General features: G+C 42.9%; 1 protein-coding gene across 1 annotated transcript; it reads left to right on the forward strand.

Annotated features, from left to right (window-relative positions):
* The first annotated feature begins 14,366 nt into the window (after nucleotides 1-14,366).
* LOC115420967 (anoctamin-10-like) lies at nucleotides 14,367-25,344 on the forward strand. Its single transcript, XM_030136613.1, is given in 20 exon segments — nucleotides 14,367-14,402; nucleotides 14,453-14,501; nucleotides 14,504-14,629; nucleotides 18,489-18,662; nucleotides 18,778-18,915; nucleotides 19,234-19,350; nucleotides 19,570-19,686; nucleotides 19,939-20,118; nucleotides 20,121-20,276; nucleotides 21,040-21,225; nucleotides 22,149-22,204; nucleotides 22,290-22,364; nucleotides 22,847-22,868; nucleotides 22,871-23,010; nucleotides 23,441-23,489; nucleotides 23,492-23,631; nucleotides 24,309-24,446; nucleotides 24,921-24,963; nucleotides 24,966-25,086; nucleotides 25,278-25,344. Coding segments are annotated over 20 exon segments (2,064 nt in total). The 3' UTR covers nucleotides 25,279-25,344.
* The last annotated feature ends 481 nt before the right edge of the window (nucleotides 25,345-25,825 follow it).

Raw genomic sequence — 25,825 nt, forward strand, 5'->3', positions numbered from 1 at the left:
GATAAACTCGCTCGTTGCATGTTGTCTCAAAGCATGCTGAATTTTACGTCTGAACCTCCTGGACAAACCATGGTGTAGTTTTACAGACTGTCATCATGTGGATTCACCTACTGACAGATTTACTGTCAACGTCTGCATCTGTTTTTGGAAAAGGGCGGGGCACAGAGACGACTCTGACCAATCAGTGGTCTGCAGTGTTTACACAGTGTCACCTTTTAGTATCTGGTCCCAGTCCTGGAACCTCGTGGAGGTGAGACCAAAAAAACTAGTACCAGGTACCAGATTCCAGGTCCTTTTTCATAATGGAAACACAAAAAGGACGAGTCGAGTCGATACCACATAGTGGAAACGCAGCATAAATACATCCATGATGACCGCCCACAAAACGACATGTGGTTGGTCCAGGAGGTTCAGAATTTCTGTTCTTCTTTTTCTTCTTCTCTTCCTCTTTGTTTTACTGTCAGCTGTGTCGTGTTGAGATGACGTCATGTAAGTTACGTGCAGCGTCACTATGACGACTAGGTACTCTGGAGTTAGTCCACTCCTGTAATGGAAACGGCCTCCAGGAATAGTACCTGGTACCTGAGTTGAGTTGAGTCGAGACAGTACCACGGTTTACAGCTGCTTTAGAGTCCAGTCAGAAGGCCTTTCAGTAGAAGGCCGTTCAGTAGAAGGCCTTCAGTAGAAGACCTTTCAGTAGAAGGCCGTTCAGTAGAAGGCCTCAGTAGAAGACCTTTCAGTAGAAGGCCGTTCAGTAGAAGGCCTTTCAGTAGAAGGCCGTTCAGTAGAAGGCCTTTCAGTAGAAGGCCGTTCAGTAGAAGGCCGTTCAGTAGAAGGCCGTTCAGTAGAAGGCCGTTCAGTAGAAGGCCGTTCAGTAGAAGGCCTTTCAGTAGAAGGCCTTCAGTAGAAGGCCTTTCAGTAGAAGGCCTTTCAGTAGAAGGCCGTTCAGTAGAAGGCCTTTCAGTAGAAGGCCGTTCAGTAGAAGGCCTTTCAGTAGAAGGCCGTTCAGTAGAAGGCCTTCAGTAGAAGGCCGTTCAGTAGAAGGCAGTCAGTAGAAGGCCGTTCAGTAGTTGAACCTGCTCCAGTTAAACCCATGGATAAGGCTGGTTTCCGCAGCTTTAACCTTTTGATTCGACCAGTGTTTTGAGATGGTAAAAGGCTGATGATGTCACTGATTTGCTGTGTCCGTTCAAGTTTCGGTCCGAGTCCACTGTTAAAGCTTCTAACAGTAGTCCTTCCCTCAGATTTGTAACGGCTTTAACCCCTTGATGGTCATATTATTTGCAATTGTGGTAAAGAAATGTATTTGCATTGTTGTTGTGAACAGAATTAGGAGTAGATTTTAATGTAAATATCACACCTACTGTAACTATGATGCAAGTTAGTACTCAGCAGAAAACGTCTGAATCAGTAGAGATGTGTTTTAATTTGACTCTTTATTTCTTTCTGTAGGTTTTGGAATCACCTCCACGTTCTGGGACCACCCCTTTAACACAGTCATCCCAGACGAGAAGTTCTAACAGAAACCAGGCTCTAGTCCAGGGCCACACATTAGACCCATCAAACCCAGACCCATAGCATCTAACCCTAACATTAACCCTAACCCAACCCTAACCCACGGAGGAAGCCCCCCCCCCCCCCCCCCGAGGACTGTGCAGCTCATCCTCCTGTACACCTGTACTCTAGGGCGCACATCCACCTGCTGTTTTCTTGTTCTGTTTTAAAAATCCAGCCAATATTCTTTCCTTGTGTGTGTCGACCAATGGAATCATCTGATTCTACAGCCAGTAACAGAGAGGGGGGGGGAGACAACACAAGGACACATGTCCGTCTGTACTTTGATCTGTAGCCATGGGTAACTTCACCTAAAGCAGGGCTGTCAAACATGCGCCAAAGGGTCCGATCGGGGCCGCCGGATGAATTTGCAAAGTGCAATAATTACACTGAAGATATTTACAGTCAACGGTGTCAGTGTCATTTTAGTTCAGGGGCCACATACAGACTAATATAATCTCTAATGAGTCCAAATGTTCTTCTTGGTTGATGTGAAAAAATAATGTTACATTACGCTGATATATAATTTAATAATAATATACTAATAGAAAATTACAACTCCAAATTTTCTCGTTGTTTTTGTGTAAAAAAAAAAACATTAAATGATGAAACTATTTACATACGCAAACAATCCTTTAACAATAAAATGTGCATAACCTGAACAAATATGAACAACATGAAGTGTGTTTAGAGAAGTCAGTGCAATTGTACCAATATTCTGCCTGTTATTAAAGGTTTGTGTATTTGTAAATGATAAACTGAGGCTGTTTTTTCAGGTTAATCACACCTTTTTCATTTTGATGGTTTTGTAAATATTAGAGCTGCAACCGATTAATCGATTAGGTGCTTGAAGCCAATGCAAAATTCCAGATTCATTTAATCGACTCAAATTGATTGAAGGGAAATATTCTATTGCAGTTTTCCTGAACTGAAGCTTCTTTGTGCATCACAATAAGCGTCCGTGTGAAACACAACAGTGGAACCAATGTTTAACAGCAGAGAAATGAAGGAAACAAAACTTGGATTCAGGAGAACTGTGATTGAATGATTTTTTTGGATCACTTTGAGTCGATTAATCGGTTGCAGCTCTCGTAAATATAAATATTTTCATAATTTAATGTTATTTTTTGCACTAAAACAAAGAAAAAGGGAGTTGTCATTATTTATATGCGTATTATTTTACTGATCCGTCCTGCTCGATATCAAATGTGGCCGATGAAATAAAATGAGTTGAACACCTGTGAGCTAAAGGATTAACTGTAGACTACGACAGGAAACTAAAACCACAAAAAGCACAAACGCTGTAAGTAAAACAGCTTTAAGAAACGTGGACTCACACACTGAGTGGGCCATTCCTATTTTTGGGGGCATTTCTTTGTACATATTTGGTCCGGGGGGGTGGGGCTACATTCTACAGGTTAGGGGATAACTGGATTGTGACACCGCACCGACAAAGAACCTGCATCAAACACATCAGTGATGCAGGACGTAACCCCGCCCCCAGGCCAAACGCCCCAAAAAAACAGGAGTCCCCACTGAGCGGAGAGGGAAAAGGAAGTGCTAGATGGGGGGGTGGATGTGACAGAAAAAGAATAAGAGAGAGGGGGACAAAGTGTGTGAAAGAGATGGGAAGACCTAAAAAAGAGGGACCCCAAACTGTGTCATAAGTTCACTCAGGAAACAAACACACCGTACTTTAACAGCTGGTAGAGTCCCCCCCACCCCCCCACCCCGCTCCACATATGGTACAAACTAGCCTGCTAATGCTAACGCTAATACCGCTGCTGCTTCAAGAAGTTAATGTCAGCTGTGAACAGAAACGACAAAGCCCCGGCAGCGGGTTTCAGACTTTCAGAAACTAGCCTTAACTTATTAATTACCAGCAAAAAAAGTCCGATTATATAACACGCTTAAAGCAACGTAGCAACTGCTCATGGCGATGTTTGAATCCTGTTTTCTCTCTTCGTCGTCAATGCTACACGAATGTGTGATATTTGTAAGATGCTTTGTACAGGAGAGATTTCCGACTTTATTTTGCACCAGCTTTACGTTGTCAGGTGTGATGGATGGATGGATGGATGGATGGATTGGATGGATGGGAGAGAGTTGCCATGGTGACAGAGACGCATATGAAGGCATGAGGTCATCCTGTCAGAGTTCCTGCTGTGGGATCATGAGGTCACCAGCGAATGCACGTGTGTTTTCCCAAAGAAAAACGATGAGTCCGTTTCCATGCACACAAATATTTCGTCATGAAAAGAACTTATTCTGTTTGAATGTCCTGAATGTGGCCTTTGTCCTTTGAAGACATGGGATGAGTTGATAGTATTCCTGTATTTTCAGTCAGCTGGGGTCAGCGTTAGGGTTCGACAAAGAGCCTCTGATAGACAAACCAGTTTACGACTCAATGTTTAGTGCTTGAAAAAATTATCTTAAAGCAAATTAAAAAAAAAAAAAAAGCAAACAAGACTTCTGCATCTTCTGGACTTCTGCATCTGTCGGACTTCTGCATATCTGACAAAAGCTTTGATTCAATTCTCTGACTTTTCAGACGTGGAAGCAGTACCCATCGACTCCATCGGACATGACTCAGACTCAGTAGCAGCTTTTCTAAACAGTTTTCACATACTTTTACATATATTTGACTTATACCTACTTTTCCATAGTGGAGTGAAACACTAGTCCCTTTTCCATTGACTCTCAAATTGTGTGAATTTAACTTGCACATAAAATTTGTCTAATGGAAAATTAACAATTTCACCAAAACTCTTGTTTTTCCATGAAATTTTTTGTGCTTGCAAGAGGTGGTTTTTTTGGTGTAGTTAAATTGGTCTATGACCCAAAACTGTACTGGAAAGACCTTTGAGTCCAACTAGAGTCACATGACCAAAACAAACAGATGTTTATGGACGTTAGAACAAGAGAAGAAGAGTTAAACCCACACGTGTGTGTATGTGTGGACACCAGGAAAGCACATCAGTTTAGAATTTAGTAGGAGATAGAGGAGGAAGCAGCATTCTAGATTCAAACCAACACATTTGTGTTCTGTTCATGGAAGGACTGACACTGACATCTACCACAAGAAAGAAACTCAGCAGCACAGCAGGACTGAATGGACACAGCAGCAGAACACACCTGTGTTGGAACGCATTTATAGAAACATGGGACAGTTTAGGACAGATGGACCAAAGACACTAGTGTCATATCCTTTATCTATGTCATCTTGTCATTTGAAGTCAGGAGAGAAACTCCAGGAGGATGAGGAGTGTTGGTTTTCCCACTGTTATTAGCTTCTGTAGCTTTAAAGGCTATGAACAGGAAATCGATAATTCTCTTTTCAACGCAGTGCTCGAGGAAATGCAGGAAACTTGTAAAACCACTGGTCTGAATTTTCCTTTGAATAGCTGTACATAAACCGGATTATTACACTAATATTCATTTTCACTGGTCACATACGAACAAGTTATCAGGAATTTCGTCAAAAGCCAAAATATTTTGTGCATGTAAACGTAGTCATGATGATGCGGACACAGTGTAGGTGGGCGTGGCCTCATGTTTCCCTGCAGGATGACGAATGCTGAAGCATCTGAGTGCACGGCAGGACGCTCTGACGGCGACAGACTGATCCTCAACGTCTCCTCGAAACGCCAGGCGACAACACCGACAACAAAAGCAGAACAAAGTTCATTCAAACTATTGACAACAGAGCACAATGAAATAGTCTGTTTCCGTCCAGCTAATAGAAAGAAGATTCATACATAATATATATTTGTACATACTCTTAACAATGTAAACATCTGTTTTCAGAAACTTTTTGAAGAAAACTAAAAAAAAAAAAAAAGATTCAATCTGTTTGCTTTTTCGAATGTAATTCAGTGAAGCAATAACAGAGTCTTTTAAGGTAAACCTTCTGAGGGCTACGTGGCCAAAACCCTGTCTCTGAGGATCGATAATTAAAAAAAAAAAAAAAACAAGTTTCAGCAGGGCTTGAGCTCCACAATATGTCAATAATAAAACCAACAGGTTCCAGCTTCACATTATGTCCCTTTCACTTTTTGACATTGTCAAACAATAACAGTTGCATTTCTAATGAATGTACCAGACATCTGGAAGAATCACCACCTCCACTATGTAACACAAGAAAACCAAAAACCTATTTTTGGATGTTGTATTGATGAAGATAATATGATGATGATGATGATGATGATGAGTAGACGTCTGATGATAATAAATCATAATGATGCATGGTTACATTTGCTGCAGAGCTAAATGAAAGGATTCCACCTGTTGGAATAAAGTCCATACAGATCTTATTTATGTATTTATATCATGAGGATCAACACAACAGCTTGTAAGCTTTAATTCTGACAAGTGAACTTTTCCATGTCCTAAATTATGCAGCAAAAAAAAAATAATATTTTCTAAATCTGTTTACTATAATATCTTATAAGTTTTATTTTGGAATTTTAAATGTCTATGCAAATACCAGGTGTTTGTAAATAAATGTCAGTATATTTCTGGTTGGTCTACCTGCCTTGATTTTTAATATTCATGTTCAGGGGTTTTCACTGGTCCTGTTCCTTCACAGCACCACCTACTGGTCAAGTGTGCTTTCTTTTCTAAATATGTCTATCTTGCCAATTTATTTTCTTCTGGATATTCCATTTATTTCAGGGTTCCCGTTGGGTCTTCAGTAGGGATGGGAATTGAGAACCGGTTCTTTTTTGAGAACCAGATCCCAGTAGCGTGATTCCTTGAAACTGTTTGCCTGTTTAATGATTCTGCTTATCGATTCCGCCTTCGTTGCACATGTGTGATGACGTCACGCGTATGCTGCAATGTTTTGATCAGAACGTTGTGACAGTTTGAGTTTGATGCTTTAATTATTTATTTAAATTATTTTATATTGATTTTTCAGGGGTGCCAGCCAGGTCTCTCTCCTGACATATAAGATGTTAGGTTAGTCAGTGTAAGTCAGTCTTTAGCTTGAGTCTCAAACCACACAAAGGATGTGAGTTTTAATTAAACTCACACCCCACACATTAAATGACAAAGAAAAGAACACACATTCAAACCATGTAAAATTCAAAATCATGTATTAAACAATGATTATAAAAAAAAACTCACACAAATTCAAACCCACAGTTGAAAACCCAACCCACAGAAAACCCAAAGTCCAAACTCAACAAAATCCACCAACCAAGCAAAAATTCGAACTTAAATCTTCCACAATTTAAACAGTCTTTTGAAGAAGAAAGTAACAAAAAAAACAGTTCAGTCCATTTAAACGAAAAATTCCATTCCGGGTTTTCCAGTTTTTCCAAAGAGGAAAAAAAATAATTCAGTTCATTTCAGTTCGTTTGTAAAAAAAAAAAACAAGCGCACAGTTCAGGTCAAGGCTTTTTTTAAAAAAAACGAGAAAGCGGAGGAAAAAACTTACTCACACACTCCAATGGTCGCAGTCAGTCAGTCCGTCAGTCAGTCCAGTCCAGTCAGTCTGTGATCCATTCCGGGTTATTGCTGCTGGTTTGCTGGTACGTGAGGGAGACTGTCTTGCTGCAGTGAGATGGATGGATGTGATGCACCAGAGGGAGAAAACGGACGGAGATGAACAGAGTTGTAAACGGGATTAACTGCCGTACTTTTTTGTCTCTACTAACGAGCTGTTGCTCCGACGCTTCCGTGTCGTGCCGACTCGAACGCACCGCCGCACTCTCCGAATGCGGATATGGGGGGGGTATTTAAAAACTGCCGCCAACTTCGGGCGAATCAGGTGTCGATGCTGTGGTGACAATTTCCGGCGTGGATCTGGATGCCAACATGCATGTTACAGGGTGTGTGTGTGTGTTGGGGCAACTTCCAGGTTGTCACAACGTAGCCAACATGGTGTCGAGACAGAAATGGTCCAAACAGACCACACCAGGTCCAAACAGACCACACCAGGTCTAAACAGACCACACCAGGTCCAAACAGACCACACCAGGTCTAAACAGACCACACCAGGTCTAAACAGACCACACCAGGTCCAAATAGACCACACCAGGTCCAAACAGACCACACCAGGTCTAAACAGACCACACCAGGTCCAAACAGACCACACCAGGTCCAGCTGTGACACTGTCAAAGCTTCCATTTCTCAAACATTTGTCCAGATGTGATTCATTTGATTCTCTTCTTAGCGGCTCTTGTGAATCTAGCGGCAGAGTGAACACCAGGCCGTCAGGGCCCAGTTCCAGTTCTGGTGCAGGCAACAAACGTCGTACCCCCTGAAATACAAGTTTCCAAAGGTAGAGGAAAGGAAATGAGGAGCACAACAACAGGAGACGGGCCGAGCTGAACTGGTTCCACGTAGTAGAAATACAGCAATAGAAGAATTAGAAAAGAGTCTGTAGTTTCACTTTCACTGCCCCCCCCCCCCCCCCGAACTGGGCCTGCCGTCATGTGTTATTATTTGTACATACTGTATATGTTCTATTTTCTGTGCAGATGGAAATATAAAAGACAGTTCATGCAAACACACCTGTTTGTACTCTTTTATTCCCTCACCCAATGAGAATCGGATCGATAAGCAAAATCGATAATGGAATCGTTAAATTCTTATCGATTCCATCCCTAGTCTTCAGTCTTTCGAAGGTGTTACATTTGATACGGTAGGTGTTCAGCTCTGTTTCCATAAACTGGGTTTAAATGTGTCTGTTAAATGTCCAAGATGCAGAGACAGTAACGTTAGTCCGCTCAGTTCCACCCATTCCAACTCAACCATTTATTGGAAATTAGGAACCAGTTTTCGCTAACTTTGCAGCTGCAGTGAGAAAGGTCTGGGAACAGTAGGAATCAATGCGTTGGAGAAAATAAATACTTTTCCTAAATTGGATTGTGGGAGCTTAAATGCATCCTTGTCTTTGGAACGAACCTGGACAATGTTCAAATCAGCTGATTCCAGAATATTTGATAATTATTTCATCCTAATTACTCATTTATCTGCTTTACCCTCTTTCTCTAAAGTTAGTGAAAAATGGTTCATATTCTAGAGTAATAAAATATCTGGTTGGAAGTTTTTTAGACTTTGACACATGTGACTGATAATTGGTTGCCATTTTCTTATTATAAAATTAATATGGATTTAATAATGTTAATTTAAAGTGATTATCCTATAGATGGAAAACAGTATGTGTCATTAAATAAGCATAACTCAAAAAGGGCGAAGCTATAATGTGGAGTTCAGGGGTGTAGAATTGCGTAGGGACTCTAGGGACATGGGAATCGATAAGAATTTAACGATTCCGATTCCATTATCGATATTGCTTATCAACCTGGTTCCTTATCGATTCTCTTATCAATTCTCATTGGGTGAGGGAATAAAAGAGTACAAACGGGTGTGTTTGCATGAACTGTCTTTTTATTCCATCTGAACAGAAAATAGAACATACACAGAATGCAGGGGCGTTGAACTGCAGAGGGACACTAGGGACCCGTCCCTACCAGTATGACCGCTGTCCGTAGTGTTTAGTCAATGACTCTGGCACACAAAGGGTTAATAGTCGGTCTCTGCTAGAAGTCCCGCCTCTAACCTAATTCTCACTCCAATTGGCTCTGCGGTTTTGCTATCGTACATGTGATTGGCCGTCCCCGCTGTCACTCCATCTACTTGTAAAAGCTACAGTTATCAGCTTTGGACCAGACAGGAGGCAGGTCATATCACTAACGGCTTATTGTAAGGTGTCAACGTGTGCATTTGTTCTCTGGGTCACGTCAGCTAGACGGGTTTGAATATCACAGGTGTCATTTACATTTGTTCATGTGGTTTGCCTGCATGCAGAGCCGGTTAGTGGCATAGGCTGATAACTGATAACATGAGAATTTCTCGTTTTCTGTCTTAAAAATAAGAAATGAGAGGGAAAAAAACCAAAAACAAAACAACAACCCCCCCTGTAATTTCTCAGGTGAGCTCTCTCAGATCAGTGCTCACTGTGTGTGTGAGTGACAGAGACAGAGTGGAGCTGAATGACAGACAGGTGTAGAGCTGAACATCCAGGTAAAGGTTGGACAGTTTATCACCATGAAAAGGCCTGAGCTGCACAGTTTAGAAGAGGAGGATGAAAAGAAATCCAATTAGGTATAGGTGGTAACCTTTTATAATTTAAATACGTTTGATGTTATTAGCTACAGCTAGCTGAACTGAAGCAAAGTTGGCTAATAATGGAACTGTGGATGATTAAGATATGAGAGATCTGCTAAGGTGTGGTTACTGCTGCTGTGTGTGTGTGTGTGGTGTGTGTGGTGTGTGCTGCTATGTTTCTATTTGTCATATGTTTCTATGTGGTTTACTGTGCTGGCTGCTTTGTGCATCTCCTTCTTGCTTCATGTATCTTCTCTTCGTGCCCCCCCCCCCCCATATGTATGTGTTTGTGTGCATGTATGTGTTTTAAGGAGGGGGGGGCACCAAATTCATATCTGGCCTAAGGTGCCAAAATGGCTAGAACCGACTGACTATGAGTGTTTGCTTGTTTGATCAGCTCTACATGACGTGAAATTATGATCGCAATGCAAAAAACATTAACTTTCAGTCGTGCTGCCCTGGAGCACTTTTGTTAAATCAAATCAAATTTTATTTATATAGCACCAAATCATAACAAAAGTTATCTCATGACGCTTTCCATATCGAGTTGGTCGAAACAAGACCAGACATTTGTGTCCCCACCAGTGTCACAATCAAACCTACTCCCTTGACAGTATGAACAAATAATAAGAACGATGATGCCAGGCCCGGTTCGGGGGGGGGGGCATACAGTGAAAGTGAAACTACAAACTCTTGATTAATTCCTCTATTGCCACATTTCTACTACTTTGAACTGGTTCAACTAGGCTCGTTTTGTCTCCCATTGTTGTGCACCTCATTTCCTTTCCCTTCTTACCTTCGGAAACTTGTATTTGAGGAGTTACGACGTTTGTTGCCCACACCGGAACCAGAACCGGCCCGGCGTTCACTCTGCCGCTACATTCACAAGCGACGCTAAGTATCGAATCAAATACGTGACATTCATGTAAATGATTCACATGTGGACAAATGTTTGAGGATATTGGAGGGATTCTACCTTTAGAAGACATGGAAGCTGTGACAGTGTTCAACTGGACCTGCTGTGGTCTGTTTGGACCTGGTGTGGTCTGTTTAGACCTGGTGTGGTCTGTTTGGACCTGCTGTGGTCTGTTTAGACCTGGTGTGGTTGTTTGGACCTGGTGTGGTCTGTTTGGACCTGGTGTGGTCTGTTGGACCTGGTGTGGTCTGTTTGGACCTGGTGTGGTCTGTTTAGACCTGGTGTGGTCTGTTTGGACCTGGTGTGGTCTGTTTAGACCTGCTGTGGTCTGTTTGGACCTGCTGTGGTCTGTTTGGACCTGCTGTGGTCTGTTTGGACCTGGTGTGGTCTGTTTAGACCTGGTGTGGTCTGTTTGGACCTGGGTGGTCTGTTTGGACCTGGTGTGGTCTGTTTAGACCTGCTGTGGTCTGTTTGGACCTGCTGTGGTCTGTTTGGACCTGTTGTGGTCTGTTAGACCTGCTGTGGTCTGTTGGACCTGCTGTGGTCTGTTTGGACCTGCTGTGGTCTGTTTAGACCTGCTGTGGTCTGTTTAGACCTGCTGTGGTCTGTTTGGACCTGGTGTGGTCTGTTTAGACTGCTGGTCTGTTTGGACCTGCTGTGGTCTGTTTGGACCTGGTGTGGTCTGTTTGGACCTGGTGTGGTCTGTTGGACCTGGGTGGTTGAGACCTGCTGTGGTCTGTTTGGACCTGCTGTGGTCTGTTTAGACCTGGTGTGGTCTGTTTGGACCTGCTGTGGTCTGTTGTGGTCTGTTTGGACCGTTTCTGCTTCAACTCCATGTTGTTTCTGACCAAAACAATGCAGCGTACATGTGACGTCATCGCGCATGCGCAACAAAGGCAGAATCGATAAGCAGAATCATTAAGCAGGCAAACGATTCCAAGGAATCGAGCTACTGGGAGCCGGTTCTAAAGGAACTGGTTCTCAATTCTCATCCGTAGACCCGTCCCTACCAGTGTCCATCCACTACTGTGTACTCACTATCAGTCCGACCGCTGTCCGTAGTGTTTAGTCAATCATTCTGGCACACAAACAGTTAACAGTCGGTCTCTGCTAGAAGTCCTGCCTCCAAAGTAAATATCACTCTCCGATTGGCTCTTTGGTTTGCTAACGTACATGTGATTGGCCGTCCCCTCTGTCTCTCCACCTGTTAGCTGAACTGCTAACGTCAGTTTTCAACATGTTTGTATTTGTTCTGCCTGAGTCACGTCAGCTACATGGATTTGAATATCAGTGGAGTCATTTATATGTACATTTAATAATAAAATAATAGTAATAATAATAATAATAATAATAATAATAATAATAATAATGAAATAATATAATATTTAATGTTTCACAGTCTGAGGTTAAACCTGTGCATCTTTCAGTGTGTGCGTGCGTGTGTGTGTGTGTGGTGTGTGTGTGTGTGGGTGTGTGTGCATGCATGCGTGTATATGTGTGTGTGCGTGTGTGGTGTTTGTTATTGTCTTTCCTCCAGTGCAGGGGGTGGAGCTTTAGGACCCTGAGCTGCAGTACAGCAGGAGGAGGAGCCTGAATATAAACCCAACAACCGGACACACCCTGCAGTCCAGAGAAGTTCCTCTGCATTCCTGACACACACACATATACACATATACACATACACACAGATACAGATATAAGCACACACAAAGCAGAAAACTGGGAGGACCCACACACTGAGGCTGAGGGTAAGACCACGACAACGACAACACTGCAGCTGCATACGGAGCTAAAGTGTGTGTGTGTGTGTGTCTACCAGGTGTTGTGTTATATTTCCTGTCTCATGCTGTGTCTATCTGTGTATTTGTGTCTTCCTGTGTGTATTATTTGGGTCTTTCTGTGTGTATTATGGGATGTTCATGCTCTGGTTTAGAAGCTGAAGCAGGACCACCTGGGTCACATGACTTTCTCTTTGCGTCTGTTTGTTTCACACCAGGCTGTGGTGGGTTTTTGGTTTTTTTAGTAAACGCACAGGAAGTTTAGCATGTGTTCTGCTGTTTCCCCTGGAGCAACAGCAATGTCTGCAGCAACAGCAACGTCTGCAGCTACAGCAACGTCTGCAGCAACAGCAGACAGGCAGTGTAGACATGTGGAGTAGAGGACCAAAAACTGAAACCTGTGTCTTCATCTGCAAACATATAAACAAACAAATATACACTGTAAAAAAAAAAAAGAAAAAAAAAGTGAAAAAAAACTATTATTCCGGCAGCAGGGGTGCTGAAAAAATACTGTTAAATAACAGAAAATTACCATCTGATAAAAATACGGCAATTTTCCATAATTAAAATATAGTTTTTGCCCTAACTTTACAAGAAATTTTGCTTTTTTTTTTTTTTTACTTTTAATGTTAATAAAGAATATTTACATGTATTACAACAATCAAATTACCGATAAATATGGACAAACATTGTTATAAAACAAATAATTGGGTTTAAAATTGCAGAAAAGTTCTGATTAGTTGGTGTTTATCACATAATTTTTTATTAAAAACTTGTATATCAATTAATATTTGATATAATAAAATGATATACCACACATGAAAACATTTGATTCTTTCATGACGTGTCAATTAACTGTAAATAAACCAATCGTCTGGGTTTAATTCCAACAATTTGCCATTAATTTAAGTTGATATGAAATATAAACATTTAAGGTTATTCCTCATTCAGTCATGTGGCTTTCACAGGTAAGTTCTTATAGAAGAAGCACAAGTTTGACATTAAGTCACACAGATCATAGAACAGATGTTAGCCACAGTGCAACTGAAACAGCACAAGAAGTTTTTAATTTGCAAGTTCAATTCTTGACATTACCTTAAACAAATATAGACGAACAAGAAAGCTGTTGTTCTGTGTGGCTCTGACTCATGGTGCACCTGAACAAAAATACAAAAACAAACACAAAAGGCCAATAAACATTAGCATACACATGTGAACCCCACCTTTACACTAACAGCACAACCTGCTGAAGCCCTGCACAGAAAAACAACACTTCATCTACAACTGGCCCAATACCCACAATGCAATGCGGCAAACATACCACATTATCTGTACTTTTAAAAACTGTCATAATACAGAGAACCAACCATTTATATTTACACTATTCTACTGCTAATTTAAGAATATGTCAAGTGTTGTGGTTGAATGACAGATACTTTTCAATGAGACTCAGTTGTCCACTCCACTGATAAAAACTGTATTTGGACAGTTTATCAGTGCTTAGACATGTTATACATTCAAAAATACATTTATTCAACATTTTGTTGTGAAACCTCCTGTAATTACACAAGATATTTGTCAATTAACAAACAAGTCATTAAACTTTAAATGAACAGTTTAATCTCATGAATAGAAAAGAAATATTTGTGAAATTACGATACATTTGCAAATGTATTTTAACTGTATTTTTCTGTGAAAAAAAAAAAAAAATTAAAAATGGAAATTTTTTGGATATTCAGTCAATTTTACATTTGACATGTAAACTCAGTCTATTTTTGTCATTTCATTGATATTTTCCTGTATCTAAAAATACAGGAAAAATCTGTAAATAAACGGTAAACGGTAAAATTCTGTTAAATTACAGATTTTTTTTACAGTGTACAAACAAACAAACAGACATTTTACAAACTAAACAACTAATGGACTCGTCCTGTAAACCTCAGCAGATGAATGAACAGTGAACTCTAAATGTGAGGTTTTCATTTCTTCCAGCGTCAGCATGAGGAAGGCCGCTGTGGGTGACGCCGGGGGGGCAGTACCGGCGCCGATCTGGCTCCAGGTTCTACGGAACCTTCGAACCCTAAGGGCCGGACTAAACTGAGCTCCGCCTCCTGGGCGGGACCAGGCTGGACCAAGTGAGCTGCCCCTGCTGTGTGTCGGACCGGGTCGACCCCCTGGTTCTGGTGAGGCTGGGACAGAAGGTCCGACCCGAGACCAAGAGGTGGATCATCAAACTGATAGGAAGTCCACAGAAGGACGGAGGTGAGGAGTCACATGACAGAGACCCTGGAAAGGACTGGAAAAAACTGGAAAAGACTGGAAAGGACTGGAAAAGACTGGAAAGGACTGGAAAAGACTGGAAAGGACTGGAAAAGACTGGAAAAGACTGGAAAGGACTGGAAAAGACTGGAAAGGACTGGAAAAGACTGGAAAGGACTGGAAAAGACTGGAAAGGACTGGAAAAGACTGGAAAAGACTGGAAAGGACTGGAAAAGACTGGAAAGGACTGGAAAAGACTGGAAAGGACTGGAAAAGACTGGAAAAGACTGGAAAGGACTGGAAAGGACTGGAAAAGACTGGAAAAGACTGGAAAGACTGGAAAGGACTGGAAAGACTGGAAAGGCTGGAAAGGACTGGAAAGGGCTGGAAAGGACTGGAAAAGTATGGAAAAGACTGTAAATGAAAGTATATGAATGGATCCGCTGGTTTCCTTCCTGTCTGTCAGGCCACACTCTGTTGGTTCAGCTCAAATCCTTCAGGTCAGACCCCTCCCCAGTTTCCTCAGGTGTGCCCCAGGGCTCTGTCCTGGGCCCCCTTCTGTTCATCATTTACCTCCTCCCTCAGCTTCACAGATGACTCCCAGCTCGACCTCACCACCAAACCTGTTCCACACTCCCTCCCTCACCTCCTGCCTCTCTAAAATTAAATCCTGGTTCACCTCCAGTTTCTTCAAACTCAATAGCGACATAACAGAAATGCTCCTCATTGGTTCCAAATCCACTCTCTCCAAAGCCAACCCCTTTTCCCTCACCATTGACACCTCCTCAGTCTGCCCCTCCCCTCGGGTTCACAGTCTGGGTGTCATCCTCAATGGCCTATAATCCGCTTATTAAAAAAATGTATTATTATAATTATAATTAAATTAATAATAATAATAATAATAATAATAATAATAATAATAATATATTATATATATATTATTATTATATTATTATTAGGGACCGAGCCCACGGGGAGAGTATTGTATGTATTGTATTTCGTTTTTGTATTTCATTTGTTTTATATATTATTATTCTCCCACCACCACTTTAACCTGGAATTTGACCCCCTAAACATGCTCAAAAACTCACCAAATTTGGCACACATGTCAGGTCTGGCAAAAAAATTTATAAAATGTAAAAATTAACCCCATAGATGCCAAAATGAGCTCTCTAGCGCCCCCTAGAAACACAAAATGGCCCTAGCGGCCAGTAGGAATGTTGTAGGAACATAATAATAATAATAATGGATTGGATTTATACAGCGCCTTTCTAGACACCCAAAGCGCTTTACATTATTGACCCATTATTCATTCGCGCTCACATTCTCCCTCTGGTGGTAGTAAACTACATCTGTAGCCACAGCTGTCCTGGGGCAGACTGACAGAAGCGTGGCTGCCATTTTGCGCCTACGGCCCCTCCGACCACCACCGAACATTCATACACCAGTGGGGTGGCACTGGAGGCAAGGAGGGTGAAGTGTCTTGCCCAAGGACACAACGGACTGACTAGGACAGAGCGGGATTCGAACCGCCAACCCTTCGGTTATTGGACGACCCGCTCTACCAACTGAGCCATGGCCGCCCCCATGAAACATGAAACAAGAAACAAACGCCAAAATTTTCGTCTCATTGAGCCCAACAAATCATACACTGACACTCATGACCTAACTCCAACAGGAAGTTCAGAATTTGCCTTTCAAAATAAAATGCTCAAATTGCAAATTTCCAGTAGGAATGTCGTAGACACACGAAACCAACGCCAAAACTTTGTTTAATCAAGCCCGACAAATCACGCACTGACACCTATGAGCTAGCTCCAACAGGAAGTTCGCAATATGCCTTTCAAAATAAAATTTCTAAAACTAACTCCTATCACACCGTATTGTCTTCTAAATAGCGCCAGAAGATAGAGTGACCCCTTCTCAAAAAAGTGATCTTGCACTTTTTTGATAACTGTCTTAGTTTTGTTTTTTATAAGCCCTGAAAGTTGCGACGTCTGAAACTGAAAATTCAGTTTGGACTTTTCCCCCACATATTATATATTGAAGCGATCACAAAACACAGCAGAAGTCTCCTGTGAAAAATTTTTGAGATACGATGTACGGTTTTCAAATTACAGCAATTTATGCGAGAAGTGGTGTCTGAGTGAACTGCAGCCTGAACTGTATTGAGTCACATGTCTGATCTATAGGAGCCATGTGAGGTGAACGTGCACATGCACACACATGCTCACAGCTGATTGGCCAGAGTCCTTTACAGTGGGGAGACTTTTTTATCTCAGAAAATCTACAAACAACTCATCATAACGCTCATATTTCGGGGTTACAGGAACAAATTCTACATCAAAATGTAGGAAAATGTCTTTTCTTTCCCAGACTGTTGACATTTGAATGTTAAAGTGTTTAGTTTTGGATCTGTGTTCCTCCAAACACAACAACTGCTGCTTTTTCCCTCCTTCCCTCCTGTGTTCCATTTGTCTCACTCACATGTTTGACTAACTCCACCTTCGTACACTCACTGCTGATTCACTTCTGACTTTGTTTCATCACATTATACATTCAAATGTTGCTCCAACCTTCCAGAAGTCTGACATGACAGAATTTTTCAGATAGGAGCTACTGTTCTGGACTGACGTCAGTTTGTCTGACAGGTGGTTTTTAGTTCATTTCTCTGAAACTCCAGTGTCTCCTCTAAGTCATTAGTGTTGATCAGGTGCACCTGCCATGTTTATGCTCCCATAGCAACCATGGAGAGTCTATAGCAACTGTGGGTGTGTGTATGTGAGTGAGTGAGTGAGTGAGTGAGAGACAGAGACTGCTGGACTAACTGATTCTCTCAGTAGGGTTTTTCAAAATAAAAGCCTTATTGTAAATGGGAAAAAAAACATTAATCTGCCAAAAAAAAGAATGGTTGGAGGGAGGTGTGTCGGGTAACGGGTGGTGGCATGGGAGGGCGAACACGGCCAGAGCGCGAGGTCCCGACCAATGCTGCTTGCAGCTTTAATTATTTTTATTATTATTATGATTATGATTATGATTATGATTATTATTATTATTATTATTATTATTATTATTATTATATTATATATGACTGGATTTGAATGGGAACAAAAAGCTAACTGAGCCAATAGACCTGTCAGTGTCAGTAACCAGTTTTTTTTAGGGAACATAAAGTGATGGGTCTGCTTTGTTCGTATTTGTATGTTCATCTTCAGTCCTAATCCAAATGTCATCCACTGGTGGATGTCAACAAAGTCCACTTCTTGTGTGGGTTTGTTGACTGTGATGATGCTGACATCCTGTTTTACTCACTTTAAATTACTAAGTAAATACAGCTTATGTAACCAGAGGTTTTTGTCTGAGCTGTTGAAGCATTTCATACCAAAAACCCCCCCAGAACCCCTTGTTGTAGAAATTGAGTTTAGTTTGTTAACCTTGAGTTTGGGGAAATTCTGGAATTTGTATCTTATTAGTGTCACTGCAACTGTATTGTAAATATGTAAATTATCTATCTATCTATCTATCTATCTATCTATCTATCTATATCTATCTATCTATCTATATAGTGCTGTCAAACGATTAGAATTTTTTATCAGATTAATCACAGGGTTGCTGTGGAATCATTTCCATTAATCATAATTAAATATCATTCATTTTTAATGTCTGTTAATCACGTTTCATTTTGCATGAGCAAATGGACTCAAGCAACAAGGGAATATATATATATATATATATATATATATATATATATATATATATATATATAATTAAATATGTCTTGTTTTATGTTATCCTATGGTATCTTACTTTATCTTATCTTACCTTACCTTACCTTACCCACCTTACCTTATCTTTATCCCAGGTGCTGCGTTGCTAGCCCACCCGGGTGAGGATGCCAGTGGTGACATCATCGTTGTCTCTGCCCCTCGCTGTACTCTCCTTCGTGCCACTGAAGAGCTGGGCTTGTGTAAAACTTACAGCAGTGGAGAAATGGAAGCCTTCTCCTATGATGACAAAGACAACTTTAAGGACTCAGGTGCAAAAATACAAATTTTATAATATATATATATATATATATATATATAATATATATATATATATATATATATATATACTGTAGTGTATGCTAATAGTGTTGCTGTGTGTTGCAGATAACATGTCAGAGTTTGTGACTCTAGCGGAGCGTCAGTACATAGTCAAGTATGAACTGGAGGGTGTTCGAGCGCAGAAGGATCTGAGGGTTCCTGGTCTGTCTGACGACTACACACTGCAACACAGAGACAACATCTGTGAGTGTGGAAACAGGACGCACGTCTGAAAAACAGCCAACCATTCAAAACTCTATGAATTAATGAATAGAGTACAGTTATAGAGTTCATCTAAAAATCTGGAACTGATTTGTTTCTATTTTATTTCAGTGTTGGAGAAGTTTGATGCATGATACAGAGACGTTTATAGACAAAACAGACAAAATATGAGCATTCAAATACAAGGAGCATGAAAACAGCTGGACAGGGTTAGGGTTAGGGTCAGGGTCAGGGTCAGGGTCAGGGTCAGGGTCAGGGTCAGGGTTAAGGTGATTATATCATCTGTGTGTTGTGTTCCAGGGCAGAAGCTCAGAGCTGCTGGTGTGATCGTGGACATGTTTCCTCTCCATAACCAGGATCAGCTGAAGGATCTGAGCGAGGCCTGGTACTGTGGGAATCAGCTGGCCCAGCCCCTGGGTGAGTGACGACAACCTAACCCTGACCCTGACCCTGACCCAACAGAACTAAGAGACCCCCAAAAAAGGACCTTAACCCTTAAGAGTTCACTGGAGGTCTGGACTTGGACAGGTCCCATTGGAATGAGATCAACATTAAACCCATTCGGTGTGTCAGTGTTAAAATGTACAAACTGATGCATTCGCTTACACTGGTTTTTTCGGTGTCTCCTTCATCCAGATTCAGTCAACTCGTATTTTGGAAGCTCAATAGGATTCTACTTCAGCTTCCTGGATTTCTACACCTGGTCACTCCTCCCACCTGCTGTTCTGGGCCTGGCCATCGCATACTTCTCAGGTCAGTGCCCTAACCCTGACCCTGGGTCTGTAAAGGTTAAAGGTGGACGTTGGGTCTGTAAGGGTTAAAGGTGGACGTTTGGGTCTGTAAGGGTTAAAGGTGGACGTTTGGGTCTGTAAGGGTTAAAGGTGGACGTTTGGGTCTGTAAGGGTTAAAGGTGGACGTTTGGGTCTGTAAGGGTTAAGAACCACCTCTCTTCTGGCCTTTCAGTTAGTTTTTGGTCACACATGTCCATGTCCATGTCCATCACAGGTGAGGTCCAGAAGGAGGTGGTGGAGTCGGTCTCGGGGTCACAGGTCATGAGTGACCAGGACGCCTCTGGTTCGGCGGTGGGTGGTCACATGATCCAGGCTGTGTTCAGTATGTTCTGGTCCACTGTGTTCATGGAGCTGTGGAAGCGCCGGAGCTCCTCCCTCTCTTACCGCTGGGGAACCTGCGCCTGGCCGAGCGATTCGCTGAACCCCGGCCCGGTTTCTATGGCAACCTGGGGGTCAATCCTGTGACGGGTCGCGTGGAGCCGCTGTTTCCTGAGTGGAAGCGTGAGCTGCGTATGGCGCTGGTGTCGGTACCGGTGGTGGGGCTGTTCCTAGGTACGACTCAGTCTACTGTTCACACAATGAGTACCGAGAGGAAAGGGGACTGTTATGCCATATTTCCACTACATGGAACCAGCTCGACTCGGCTTGGCTCAGTATTCCTGCAGACTGTTTCCATTCCAGGATACTACTGACTTTACAGTACCTGGACGTCATAGCGATGTGGCGTGTTATTTCCCTGTCGTCTGCTCAGAGAGTTGCTGAAAACTCACTCGTTGTGTGTTGTCTCGTCTGAATTTTTACGTTTGCCACCAAAGACTGAATCTCCTGGACCGACCATGGTGTAGTTTTGGGCTGTTCTCATGTGGATTAATGTACCGACATATTTACTGTCCACTAACGCATCTGTTTTTTGTAAATGGCGGGTCACAGAGAAAACTGTCTGACCAATCAGCGGTCTGCAGTGTTTACACGGTTTAGTATCACTAGGAACCTTGGCGGACGTGATACCAAAAAACTAGTACCAGGTATCAGATTCCAGGTCCTTTTCGTAAAGGAAACGCAAAAAAGTCGAGTCGAGTAGAGTGGAGTCGAATTGAGCTGGTACCACACGGTGGAAACGTGGCATTACCTCACCCTGAAGGGGAGGCAAGGGTATTGTTTTTGGTTTGGTTTCTTTGTTTGTTTGTCGACACTTTAACAGCAAAATGTATTGATTTGTAGTATTGATCCTTTCTGTCCTAACCCGCTGTAATAACCCTAACTCACACTTCATCATCAGTGCTTGTGCTTGTGCTTGTTGTCTGTCCCTGGTCAGGCCTGGTGGTCCTGGGGATGCTGGTCTTCTATTGGGGGGAGGCCCAGGTCCAGCAGCTCCACCAACACTGGGACTCATTCCACACTCAGGTTCTGCTTTATGCTCCGTCGGTGCTTCACATCATCTACACAAACATCCTGGCCACAGTTTACAAGAACGTGGCACAGGCTCTGACTGATACGGTGAGTGGGGTGGGGGTGGGGGGTCTACAGTCTAATGTACACTACTGGTCAAAAGTTTCAGAACACCCCAATTTTTCCAGTTTTGTATTGAAATTCCAGCAGTTCCAGTCCAATGAACAGCTGAAATAGTACAAAGGTAAGCGGTGAACTGCCAGAGGTAAAAAAAAAAAAAAAAAAACAAAAAGGTAAGGTTAAAAAAACTGAAAAATGATGTATGTTTCAGAATTATACAAAAAGGCGAACAAGAAATGGGTTAACAACTGAAAGCAGTTCTGCAGCAGTGGAGGTTGATCAAGCCTGGAAAGTTGGTGCTACCAACGTTGCCATTAGTTCACTTTTTCAGTCACTGAAAATGACCGATTGTTTTTTATGGACTGTTTACGTCAGCTGATCAGCCAAGTCATGTGGACAATATGAGCTCAGCTTCTGCCAACTCCATTTAACACTTTCAGTGTTGTTTTCCATCCAGTCTGTCCTCAGTATCATCTGTCTGTCATTACTCACCTCAGTCTCTTCTGTCACAGTCAACAGTTTCTAAGTGTCCATAAACGGTCCCTGTGTTTCCAAACACAGATGCTAGGTCACTGGTGCATTGTGGGAAGTGGAGCTCCACGCAGCTGCAGCAGCAGAAACACCAAACCTGTGGACCAAGCCAAAGCCAGTGCGTGGAACTCCACTTCCCACAGTGCACGTCGTGACAAATTTCCGAAAACAGTTTTGATGAAAAATTGGTGACGAAAGTCTTTAAAGAGCCACGATAAAACAGTGGGACATTGTGTGAAATGCTGTTCTTCTTTTGCTTCACTTATTGACTTCAATAATTTGCAGTGTTGCATTTAAATGTGTGCTGTCTTTAGCTTTTTGTTCACTTTTATTTGATTCCTGCTGGTGTTTGAAATAAAGCTGCTCATTCTGTCGTGTCCTCAGAGAACCACAGGGAGGAGTCGTCCTTTCAGAACCACGTCACCGCCAAAGTCTTAGTGGTGAGATCCTCCTCTTTTCTGTTCCTCACACATCCTCAGTTTTTCATCCACTCATTGCTTCTGTGTCTTCTCTCTGTTCCTCCAGTTCACCTTCTTCAACTACTTCGCCGTGCTCTTCCACATCGCCTTCTACAAACAGGATGTGCCTTTACTTCGTAAGGTACGACTTCAGCTCCACAGTGTGTGGATTTAACCCTGAGGATGGGGTTAGGGTTAGGGCTGAGGATGGGGTTAGGGTTAGGGAAAGAGCTCAGTGTCGTCCATGTTCTCTACGGAGTGTCTGAATGTCCAAAAAAGGCAAAGCTGCAGTATGCTGCAGTAGAAATGTCCTTCCAAGGCCAGCTTTTATTCTGTATCATGAGTATATTTCACAACCTGTACTTTTTTTTCACAATATTTTTTATTGGTATTCAAGTTTCATAATGAAAGGTAAAGTAAATAATAATGTACATAAAGAACATGAATCAAACAACACAAACACCCATTAACACCAGACAGACTTGCACCAAATGACATTTAATCTAATCTTTAGGACGGCAGATAAGATGACACCCTGTATAAACTGTTGTTCCACTGCAGTCCGTCCTGTTCATCCTGGTGCCTCCTGTGGTAAAACCACTGTGTTTCTGCGTTTTCCTGCAGCGTTTGGCGTCTTTGCTGATCATCACCAGCTGGTGAACCAGGTGACAGAGGTGGTCGTACCGTTCCTGGTCGACCGCTTCATCAGTGCATCGAACCGAAAGGAGAACGAAAACGACCCTGAGGAGGACAAATACAGGAACCAGAGCACCCTGCCTGCGTTCCCTGTGGGTACACCACCCTAACCCTAACCCCCTAACCCTAACCCCCTGACCCTCTAACTCTAACCCACTAACCCTACCCTAACCCCCTGACCCCCTAACCCCCTAACCCCCCTAACCCTAAACTAACCCCTAACCCCTGACCCTCTAACTCTACCCTCTAACCCTACCCTAACCAACCCCTAACCCCCTGACCCTCTAACTCTAACCCTCTAACCCTACCCTACCCTAACCCTAACCCCCTAACCCCTAACCCCCTAACCCCTAACCCTCTAACTCTAACCCCTAACCCTACCCTAACCCCTGACCCCCTAACCCACTGACCCCTAACCCTAACCTCTTGACCCTAACCCTAATCCTAACCCCCTAACCCCCTGACCCTGACCCTAACCCACTGAATGTCTAACTCTAACCCTGGTGGTCTTTGTGGTCTCAGGGCCTGTTCTCAGAGTACATTGAGCTCCTGGTGCAGTTTGGGTATTTGAGTCTTTCTCCTGCGTCTACCCTCTGACGGCCGTGCTGCTGCTCATCAATAACCTCACTGAGATCCGATCGGACGCCTACAAGATGTGCAAACTCTTCCGTAAACCCTTCTCCCCACCTGTGGCCAACATGGGGGTATGGCAGGTAGGACCACGTGATCTGAACCCAGGTAGGACCACATGATCTGAACCCTTGAACACCAAACGCATCAGATTTGATACATGAGTTTTGAAGCCCTCTACATGATCAGTGTGATATTCTTTTCCTTTAAAAACCTGACGTATACAATTAGATACATGTAATACACAGATAATCCACCAGGGGGAGGAGTTCATTCACCAGAGGCCTTTAGTGGCACCACAAGACTGACATTAAAGAGGAAGGAGGAAGAACTGGGAGCGTTTAGAAAAGGAATTAACAACATGTCAGACATGTTTGTGTTACATTATGTTTTTGTTTGTTCAGAAATAATAATCTTTAAGCATTAAGACCTGATGGATCAAATATGATACAAAATTTAAAGTCAGACATGGAAATTGATATTTGGAAAAAACATTTTTTGGTTGTTCAGAAGGACCAATAAAGGCTCCAGTTTCAAAGAACTGGAATTTTCTATCAATGATGTAATGGTTCAGGGTTCACAGGGTTAAAGACCAAAGAGGACAAATGGACATGTTCATGTGGGACACAGTGGGTCTGATCAGTGTCAGTTCACAGAATGTGGGAGAAAGCTACGAATTCTGTGCAAACACAATCCAAAGTCCCAGTGAGCCGGTTCTGGTTCTGGCTCTGGGTGAACAGTCCTGTCCGTTGTATTTCAGGTCGCCTTTGAGGTCCTCAGCTTCGTCTCAGTGGTGTCCAACTGTTGGCTGCTGCTGCTGTCGCCACGGATACAGCGTCTGTGTACGGAGGGAGAGTTGAACAGCACCAACATCCTGCTGTTGGCCGTGTTAGTGGAGGTACTGGAGCAGGGACTGGAGCAGGGGATGGACCAGGGGACTGGAGCAGGGACTGGAGGGGACTGGAGCAGGGGACTGGAGCAGGGGACTAGAGCAGGGGACTAGAGCAGGGGACTGGAGCAGGGGATGGACCAGGGGACTGGAGCAGGGGACTGGAGCAGGGGACTAGAGCAGGGGACTAGAGCAGGGGACTGGAGCAGGGGATGGACCAGGGGACTGGAGCAGGGGATGGACCAGGGGACTGGAGCAGGGGATGGACCAGGGGACTGGACCAGGGGACTGGACCAAGGCTGTTTATGAGGAACGCATGCAAAATAACAGCTTTTGTGTGTTTGTCTGTTTGTGTGTGTTTCTGTGTGTGGTGTGTGTGTGGTGTGTGGTGTGTGTGTGTGTGTGTGTGTGTGTGGTGTGTGTGGTTTTTTTTTCTGTGTGTGTGTGTTCTTCCATGACTGTTTTTTTTGTGTGTGTTTTTAGCACATTCTCATTCTACTCAAAGTGGTTCTGGCGGTTCTGATCCCAATGAACCGGACTGGATCCGAAAAAAGCGGGAACACATGGAGTTCAAATCCATGCAGGCTCTGAGGACGCAGGTGACACACAGCCCTGAGTCCACTGAGGAAAGACTCATGCATTTGAATTGGTCTGTAAGGGTTGAAGGTGGACGTTTGGGTCTTCAGGTTAGGGTAAGGGTAGAGGGTTAGGGTTACCTAACCCTAACCCTCTACCCTAACCCTAACCCTAACCCCCTAACCCTAACTGCTGTTTGACATGTGTGTCTTTGGTCTTTGTCGTGGCTAACTCTTGCTCTGCTGTCGTTTCTCTCCCTTTCAGAAGCCGGATGCTGAACAGTCCTGATGCTGGTCTTGGACCTGGTCTTGGACCTGGCCTTGGACACCCGAAAACCACCCCAGTGTTGTGTGCTGCTGTTCCCTAACGCCTAACGCTGCTTCTTCTATAAGTGCTCACACCGTCATACGGCGCACCTGCAGTGGAATGTTTGAGGGCTTCACACAGTGTTCATACGACGCTAAAGTGACGTTTAATGTTCACTGACAAACAGAAAACCTTTGAGAGGCTGTTAGCGCTCTGTGCTGCCACCTAGTGATGGACCACACATGGTGATCAGCTGATCTAACTCTAACCCTGAGCAGAAGAAAACACAAGACCACTCCCATCGTAGAGGACGCACACAGGCTTTAACATCAGCTCAGTAACCTGTAGTTATATATATCAGTGAGCAGTTATACAATATTAAATAATTCTCAGACCTCACTAGGTGCTGAATTTATTTGAGCTTGTCCAATTATCAGTCAATATTATTATTATTACATTTAGTGACAAATTACAACAATTTGTTACCTGCAAGATGTCAAATACTT

The sequence above is a fragment of the Sphaeramia orbicularis genome, chromosome 6 (genome assembly GCF_902148855.1).
Source record: "Sphaeramia orbicularis chromosome 6, fSphaOr1.1, whole genome shotgun sequence".
In the NCBI taxonomy this organism is placed as follows: domain Eukaryota; kingdom Metazoa; phylum Chordata; class Actinopteri; order Kurtiformes; family Apogonidae; genus Sphaeramia; species Sphaeramia orbicularis.